This window comes from Microcebus murinus, chromosome 3 (assembly GCF_040939455.1).
Source record: "Microcebus murinus isolate Inina chromosome 3, M.murinus_Inina_mat1.0, whole genome shotgun sequence".
NCBI classification, from domain to species: Eukaryota; Metazoa; Chordata; class Mammalia; order Primates; family Cheirogaleidae; genus Microcebus; species Microcebus murinus.
Window position 1 is genome coordinate 73,963,047 of NC_134106.1, and position 8,509 is coordinate 73,971,555.

General features: G+C 50.2%; 1 protein-coding gene across 3 annotated transcripts; it reads right to left on the reverse strand.

Moving 5' to 3' along the window:
* Nucleotides 1-1,332: 1,332 nt before the first annotated feature.
* CHCHD5 (coiled-coil-helix-coiled-coil-helix domain containing 5) lies at nt 1,333-5,328 on the reverse strand. 3 transcript variants are annotated; one of them, XM_012742827.2, is made up of 4 exons: nt 5,199-5,328; nt 4,038-4,178; nt 3,788-3,953; nt 1,333-1,510 (listed from the first exon to the last, which is right to left on the reverse strand). In XM_012742827.2, coding segments are annotated over exons 1-4 (333 nt in total). In that variant the 5' UTR covers nt 5,201-5,328; the 3' UTR covers nt 1,333-1,486. The 3 variants fall into 3 exon arrangements, with proteins under 3 accessions (XP_012598281.1, XP_012598280.2, XP_075857086.1); XM_012742826.3 differs by having other exon boundaries at nt 4,038-4,174; nt 5,199-5,289; XM_076000971.1 differs by having other exon boundaries at nt 5,175-5,289.
* Nucleotides 5,329-8,509: the final 3,181 nt, after the last annotated feature.

Consider the following 8,509-nt stretch of genomic DNA (forward strand, 5'->3'; position numbering starts at 1 on the left):
AGTCTGAGGCTGCAGGATTGCATGGGCCCAGGAGTTTGAGTCCAGCCTGGGCAATGTAGTGAGATCTCATCTGTTAAAATAAAAGTAAAATGTAGTCTGGATCTCCATTTGGTCTGTTCTAATTGTTTCTTTCAGTTGTATGAAGCAGAACCCCACTCAAGCTTACTCAAGCAAGTGGGCTGGGCTGAAATCATGCACAGAAATCTGAGGGCTCAATCCACAGCCCAAGGAAAGTAGAGCTGCAAACAGAAAGCCACCAAGGCCCAGGCAGCCCTTTCAGGGACCACAGGAATGGATCACAATCTTCTCTGCACTACCTGGGTTTCCCCCTGTCTTGGCCACATGGGGTCTGGTGGCTCCTGCAACCCTGACTTTACAAAGACTTCCACCCTGAGTCCTAAGCCAATGGACAACTTCCTTTGTCTTGGAGATTAATCTCCAGGAGAGACTCCCATGGGGCAGGCTCATTTTCTAAGCCAGAGCACAAGCCTTAGAATTCAAACGGCAAGTTATTCCAATTACAGAGGTTTGGCGTCACCTCCAGAGAGAAGGGACTTGTCTGAATGGTGAATCTGGGTGCAGGCCAAGAGCATGCTCAGCTCAGCACTCTGGGGTCTCTCTCCAGCATACTTGCCTGCCTGCTCTCTACTCAGAGCTCTCTTCTGATGGCAGAGAGTACACTCTGCCCACATAGGGCAGGCCAGAAGTGCCTGACAATTGATGCCCAGAATAGTCCTCGATGACAGATGAGGAGTTGGTGGATAAATATAGTTCCCTGGCCCCTTGATAGGGTATTGAGGCATGTGCTATACAGGCTCCCAGAGGTCCCCAGTGGGATTGGGCCCTAATGTACCTTTTATTGGTTGCCTTCCTCTCTGTCTCCCTTCTCCACTCCCCTACCAGTGTTTCTGGAATCAAATTCCAAATATACTATCTGCACTCAAATTCTCAGTGTTGGCTTCTGGAGGACTGTAAACCAATAGAAATCCAGTGCTAGACTTCTAAGCCACAGCCTTCCATGCACTTGTTTTCATCTCCATTGCCTAATGCTTCCATCTATTGCTCAACTGGTTCTGAATTCAGCGGGGAAAGAGGGATGTTATTTATTGTCTCCCAAGCCTACAGAAAATGCAATAAAGATCTGGAAAATGCTACAGTGGAAAAAAGAAAAGGTCTGTCTGCCATGGACATGCAGCAGGAGACAAGAATGACTATTTGGTGGAGTTAACAAGGGAAGAAGGGTTGTCCCAACCCTGGTGAACAGACAACCAGGGATTCTGCCCAGCCAGCTCTCCAGGGCCCTCTCAGGTGCTGATGGCAGGAGTCAAAGCCCAGTGTACACAGTCTTTATTTATTGAGAGTCCTGACATCCAGGAAAGTGAGGCCCACAGCCAGGGCCCTCAGAACTCCATTTGGCTGCTCTGCGGGGCTAGGGTGTCAAGTAACCAGTCATTCATGTCCAGTTTTCCTGCAGCCGAAGGAGTCCTCAGGAGGCAGGAAGCGGCTGTGCCTGTGGAGAAAACACATCAACACAACTAGCACCTCTTCTGTGCCCAGCCCGGGACCGCGGATGGGGAGATCATGCAGACCCAGCAGAGGCCGGCCTAGCAAAGCCCACGGTCTGGAGGGAGAGGGTGTCAGGCAGCGACTTGGCCATGTGCTTGTGAACTAGTCAGCTGTGCTGAACTGTTACTGGCAGCAGGGAGGCCCATTCTGCTGAGTTTACTGGGCACCTGCTATGTGCCCAGCAGGCAAAAATCTCACTCTGGGGAGTTTGCCATCAAGTAGCGAGAAACAGACAACAAATGAACAAAATATGTCAACTCATGAGAAATTCAATGAAGAAAACTAAATGAGGGTAAAGAGTAGAGGCATGTTGGAGCGGAGGGACATGCAGCACTTTAAACCATCAGCTACAAGAACACTGGACGTTCCAGCAAGATGTTATATCATGTTGTGTGAGATGGGCTTGTCTGTGTGTCTGCTACTGTGTAGACTAGACGACAGAGGAGGTTCGAAGCTAAGCTGCCCCCAAGCTAAGAAGGAAAAGCTGTAACTGGGATGCCACCACCAGGAAAGAGGAGGACAGTGGGGAGGAGCAGGGTGTTAGTTCCTCTGGGTGTACTGGATAGACATGAGTAGGGTTTAAAGGGAAGAGCTGTGACCTAATTTCCATTTTTAAAAGCTCCTTTGGCTGGCGGGGACTGTCAGGGGAGGGGTGGGATAGCCACAGGGAGACAAGGGAGAGGCTGTTTGTTTGTTCAGGGAAGGAAGGAGCAAATGGCCCTAAGATGGGAGGATAGGTCTTAACTGCTCAGATGCCCAAAAAACTTGAAAGAAAGGAATGCCCCCAACCAATGACTATAAAACTTAGTGTGGACAGTATGTGATCACTACGGAATGTTTCCTGAGGAGAATTAAATTCCTTCTGGCTGGTTTCTACTCTTGGGGTCTCAACTTTTCACATATCCCTGCCTTATAAAAAGGACCAACAACTGTAGGGTCTGGTTAGAAGAGCAACTCCCAAATCTTTAGCCAAACACTCCCCAAAGCAGGCGATGGGAGGGAAGCAGTTACAAAGCAGTAGGATATGAGTCGTGATGGAGGGGCTCGGAGACCTACAGAGCCCAAAGATGGGGATGGGGCATCAGAGAGGTTTTCTGAGGGAGGAGGGTATCATCTATGCTGGAATAGGAATTAGCCAGGAGATGGATTAGGAAGGGCAGTCCAGGCAGAGGAAACTGGACAAAAGCAGCAGAGGCAGTCACTTGAGTAACTGCATGTTCACTGGGGCTAGAATGTAGAGCTTGAGGTGGAAAGTGGGGAGAGGTGGGGCCAGAGGTCACAGGGGCTGCAGGCTGTGCTGGGCTTGATTGAGTCTTGGCCTGGTGGAAGTGAGCACCGTGGAAAAGTTTCTAAGTAGAAGCAGAACATGGTCAGATTTCCTCTGAGATCACTCTGGGACCATCATAGAGAACAGAATGAAAGGTAGGATGGAGCATGGAAGCCCAGGAGAAGGTTGGTCTAATGGTATAAGAGAGAAGCTGGGGCTGCAGGGACAAAGAGGGCCACAGAAAAGGTGCTCAAAGGGGCTGGGGACAGATGTGACTTTTGCCATCGGAGCTCATGATCCAGTGGGGGAGGCAGTAAACATCTGAAAGAGTGGTTTTCAACCTTTTATTCATTATTGACCCCCAAGGAGTCTTTTCAGACTTTTGTTCTAATTGCTCTATCCATGGAATTTTAATATCACAGATATACTATATATCTGTTTACATACTGTACATATTAAAAATATTAAATATTAAAAAACATTTTTAATCCCACCACAACCCCTCTCCCAGTGCAGCTGGGAGGAAGGGAGAGAGAGGGTAAGGGAGGAGGTAGAGGAGGTCAGCCTGGGGAAGAACACAGAAAACCCAGCAAGGACCTAGGACTTTGTTCTCAATGTCAATGGGAAGCCACTGGAGAGCTTTAAGGCATAATGTGACTAGACTTCAGTTCTTAAATGCTCACTCAGCCTACTGCACAGAGGTAAGAGAAGAAGGATTCGGGGAGACCAGGGAGAAGGCTGGGGAAGACATCCTGGAGGTGGAGGCAGGTGGCTGGACTAAAGCAGGGGCTGTAAAACGACAAAAGGTGATCATGTTCTGCATTCTGGATGCATAGCGAAGGCCTGTGTGGTAGTGCGGTGGGGCCAAGGATGACTCCAAGGTCTTTACCTGAACAACCAGAGGATGAGGGGAATGTTATGGGGGAAAAAGTTGAACTGGTGAGCTCCCCTTACCTCCATAGTCGTGGGTGAGCGCGGTGGCTGCACCTGTTCAGCGCACTGCAGGAAGCGGCGCACATGCTCTGCACAGTTGCCTACGGCTGCCTCGTTCTGTCGAAGACACTCCTCAAAGGACTCGAAAGGCTCAGCACAGGCCTGGCGGATCTGGCGGATGATTGGGCTGTGGGGATAGGGCAGTTCAGACCCTGGGAGACTCCCAGTCCACTGCCAACCCCCACACTGCCACATATTTGCCCACACTCACTGGGAGGATGTGCATCTAGCAATGCTCATCTTAAGGTGGTGACAGTCGCGCTGCCATGACTCAGGCTTGGCCGCCACACACTGGCCATACTGTTCCAGTTCCCGGCCGCAGTAGCGAGCAGTGACCTCCAGAGCTGCCTGCCTGTGAGACAGGGTTGGCTGAGGATAATTCCAGGCAGCATGCAACAAAAGGAGTTTTCATCTGGGCCTGAGGTAGGACTAGGTGTCCTGGGCAGATCTGGGAGTCTGAGGGATCCTGAGATGGGGCCAAGGAGGTATAGAGGTGAGGCCTGGCCCTGGGGTTTGTGAAACTGGGTGGGAGCTTCTGGGGAAGGTAGTAGAGGTCTTAAAACAAGGTCTGATTATTCTAAGGTAGGACTTGGGGGTCCTAGAAGAAATGTCTTAGAATCCAGGTATCCTCCAGTAGGCCTGGGATTATGTGCAGGTATGGCCTTGGAAATAAGATCTAGAGTTCTACGGAAACAGCATGGGTGCCCTAAATGAGTTTGGAGGTCTTAAAAGTGAGGTTTATAATTCCAGGACCTAGGGTGGGGGGGTTCTCAGGACCTGGGGTAGGGTCTCTTGGCCAAAGTCTTAAGAGATCAAATCTGAGGGGGTGGGGTAGATTTGAGGGTTCTGGGACTCAGGGTCCTAGGGACATGATCTGGAAGCCCTGGTGAGGTGGAGGCTCTGAAGCAAATCTAGAGAGTCCCACAGTTAAGCTCTTGGGGTTTCAGGAGGACAAGGTCTGGGGTCTTGGGCAGATCTAGAAGGTCCACAAGGTAAGATCTGGTGATTGAAGGGGGGGAGCTTGGGGCTTTAATGAGGGGTATAGGAGACCTAGAGGTCCTTAGACAAGTCTGGAGTCCTAGGGTTGCCATGTGAAGGAATGGAACTGGGGCCCTGGGGACGGAGCATGGGTGAAGAGAGACTGGACCTGGGAGTCCTAAGTGAGCACGACGAAGGGGCGGGGCCTAAACGCTCAGAGGGCGGGGCTTGGGCATGCGGTGGAATGGGGCTTGTGAGGGAAGACAATGAATCGGGAAGGTCGGAATGGACCAGAGTGGCAGGTCCTGATCCCCGAGGTCCTAGGCTAGGTCCAGGTCATTGGGGAAGAAAAGGGAGCAGTGGCACATACGCGGTAGACGTCCCCGCTACTCACATCTCGAGACCGGTGCCGATGTGGGGTCAGGCAGGCAGGTGAGACCCGCCTTTTCCGGTATCAGGTTGTCGTGGCGGCGGCCAGCCCCGCCCTCCCTGCCTGGCTTCTTCCGGTCGCAGAGTGGACGGGCAGCCCCATTCGTTTTGGGCCCAACGCGTCATGGCGGCGCCCTGCCTCTCCTTCCGGCCCGGCCCGTCATGGCGGCGCCCTGCGGAGCCACTTCTGCCCTCCGCGGCCTAGCTGCTTTATCCCTTCCTACTTCTGGCTTGCGGTGGCTGCGCCTGCTGGTCAACGGAAGTAAGCAATCGAAAGGAGCGCAGTGCCTGGGCCCTAAAGGGAGGGCGGCGCTGAACTTTGCGGCGCCTCACCGGGCTGAGCCACAGCTACGAGCGCCCTAAGTCTCCCGACTGGAACTAAGGGCGAGCGCTCCCCACATGCCGTTTGCGTCTTGGTTGGGCGCTGTGGCTGCCGACTGCTGGCTGCCGGGCTCAGAAACCGGGGGCAGATCCCTAACATCACGCTGCCACCTTCGGCCTTGTGCAAACGCTCTTCGTCCTCCCGGGACACTGTTTCCTGCAAGCGCGCGGAGCCAGGGTGCAGGGAGGAGGTCACCCCAAGAGCCGGACCACCCCTGTAGGGCCTCCCCTCTGCCCAGAGTGGGTTACCCAAAACGTGCCCCTTGCCCTTTGGCAAAGGGTCTAAAGCCAGGACATAGATGGGCTTTAATCCTTTATGCGACCGTTGGCAAGTTGTTTCTCTTTGTAATTGCTCCTGGTGTGGTCATCTAGATTCCTCCTAGTGTAGCAACGTTTCCAGCTTTCATCTGTCTTTAAAATGTGAGGTTAGACATGGGCGTGAGTTTCCGCATTTATGAGGCTGGATATCCCTTGGTCAGAACACTGAGCATCAGTCCTGCTGTCTGGTATGCAGATCTTTCAAGACTGCCAAAGTGAGCAGAAAATGCAGTTAATCATAGTGTTTACGAAGAACAAGAGCTATTAGACTGTGAGCAAGTGATAACAACACGTGGTCTCAGTATGCCCATCTGTAAAATGGGAATGCTGACGGTGAAATCCTTAACATAGGACATAATGCCAGTGAACGGTTTAACACAGATACTGGAGTAGTAGGAGTTCAGGATAAGGGAGAGTTGTTAAATGAGGCTGTAACCATAAGCTGCCCTGGTTGGCAGATGACATCTGATGTCTGCACCACTGGCCATCTGAAAGTGCCTCAGTTGACACAAGTAGGTTTGAAGCCATGGGCACTGAAAGGAAGCTATAAACCTTGAGATCTGTCCATTTTTCTTACTTGAAAAACTTTCAAGTGTATGTTTGATGGTTGAAGAGGGGAAGGGAACAGCATCAAGGGCTGTGGGAAGAGACACAGGACTGATCTCTTTGGCTTGATTGTGGACTGAATCCCTAGATTTTCCTCTCCTGGGAGAATGAAATCTTAACTCATCCTATGTCGTTGTTGGTGCTCAAAAGTGATACCCCAAGACTGGCACTTTTGTATGCTGAGAGGCCTTAGAAGCCGCCTCAGAATCAAGATCCCTCTAACTTAGTCTTGTTAACTCCCCATTCCCAAGCACAGGGAGGGACTCTTTCTGGAATTTCCTTATCTGACCAAGAAAGCTTCTTTCCAAAGAAATGCACTTGTTTTAAACCCCTCCCTAGGGATATCCTCATGGAACCAGGAAAGATCAACCACCTGAGAAGAGACTGAGAGTCTTCACCACACACAGGTGGACTTTCTTCTGTTCTGGGGGGAAACTCCAAAAGTTAAAGTCCTCAGGGACTTTATCTGCACAATAAGACAAACTTTGTTCTCATGCAGCTGCACCTCTCACCTTCCCAAGTCTGCCTCCCACCTCCCAGGTCCATTCATTCTCCCTAAAGATTTACTGCCCCCAAAAGAATTGTCAACATTTCTCATCTCCCCTCACCTCATGAAAAAGGGCATATAAGTTTACTGGGTTATTGAGTAATTCTCCCATGATTCCCCCATGCAAGTTAAAATCTGCATGCATTGTCTATGAATATGCTTTTTTTTTTTTTTTCCTTTCGAGACAAGGTCTTGCTCTGTCACCCAGGCTGGAGTGCAGTGGCATGATGAAAGCTCACTGCAACCTCAAACTCCTGGGCTCAAGCAAGCGATTCTTTTGCCTCAGCCTCCCGAGTAGCTGGGACTAGAGCCATGCACCACTATGCTTGGCTAGCTAATTTTTGTGTTGTTTGTAGAGATGGGGTCTTGCTCTTGCTCAGGCTGGTCTTCAACTCCTGATCTTGTAAGCCTTCCATCTTGGCCTCCCAAAGTGTCCAATTAATCTTTATCAACTGTGTAAATAGTTAAGTGCTTTGAGTGGAGTGGAATGTACCATACTTTTTCCAATAGAAAAGAGACATTTTGCATTTAATGGATTTTCACTTAGTATCAGAGTTTTCAGGAATAAGATAGAGCCATCATGTGGGGGTCAGGTGCATGTGAATAAGACAAGTTCTGATCCCAAGTACTGAGGCTCTGGTAGTAGCAGGGGAGAGAGCCATACAGAAAACAGCTACATAAATGAAAGGTGATAGAACAGCTTCAGCAGTTGATGAACTGTATAAAAGTCAGGCAATGGCACATGGCATCTGGAGGTGTCTGTATGTGTGGATCAGGGAAGGTCTCAGGGTCAAGCTCCAGATACATCTTGAGTGGGGAGGAGATGCCACCTGACCACGTGAACAGCAGAGACCAAGGGTATCCTGGAGGGAAGGTCAGGGACCTAGAGATTTCAGATAAGCCATTGTTTGTGGAGAATTTTTTTTTTTACCTCTTTAGTAGTACAAAAGCCAACCAGTCCTATAATAATCAGATCTTTCTAACTTATTTCCTTAAGGATGAGATTTTCATAGTATCATCAAATGCCTTGGCCTGGCCACACGATGACAAAATGTTCCTCACTCAGAAGCTGGAAGGCCAGGTGTGAACCTTGTAGCTAATGTGCATGCTCCCTACAGCCTCCGCCTGCCACTGAAGCTCCTATCCATGGGGTGCTCCCTGCCTCTGGTGGCATCAACCTGAGACAGGGCAGCACTGGACACTGGGTGTCATGGAGTTTGAGATTGCAATGAGCTGTGATGACTCCACTGCACTCTAGCTGGGGTGACAGAGCAAGACCCTGTCTTGAAAGGGAAAAAAAAAGGCAGATTCATAGACAAGGCATGCAGATTTTAACTTGCATGGGAGAATCATGGGAGAATTACTCAATAACCCAGTAAACTTATATGACCTTTTTATATGCCCTCTTTTTTTAAAAAAGGCAA

Bases quoted from the DNA above. Each gene is read 5' to 3' on its own strand.
- CHCHD5 (XM_012742827.2), bottom strand. The intron at 3,954-4,037 runs GTGAGTGTGGGC...CTATCCCCACAG, and splicing joins GCTAGATGCACATCCTCCCA to CCCAATCATCCGCCAGATCC. The intron at 1,511-3,787 runs GTAAGGGGAGCT...TTTTCTCCACAG, and splicing joins GCTCACCCACGACTATGGAG to GCACAGCCGCTTCCTGCCTC.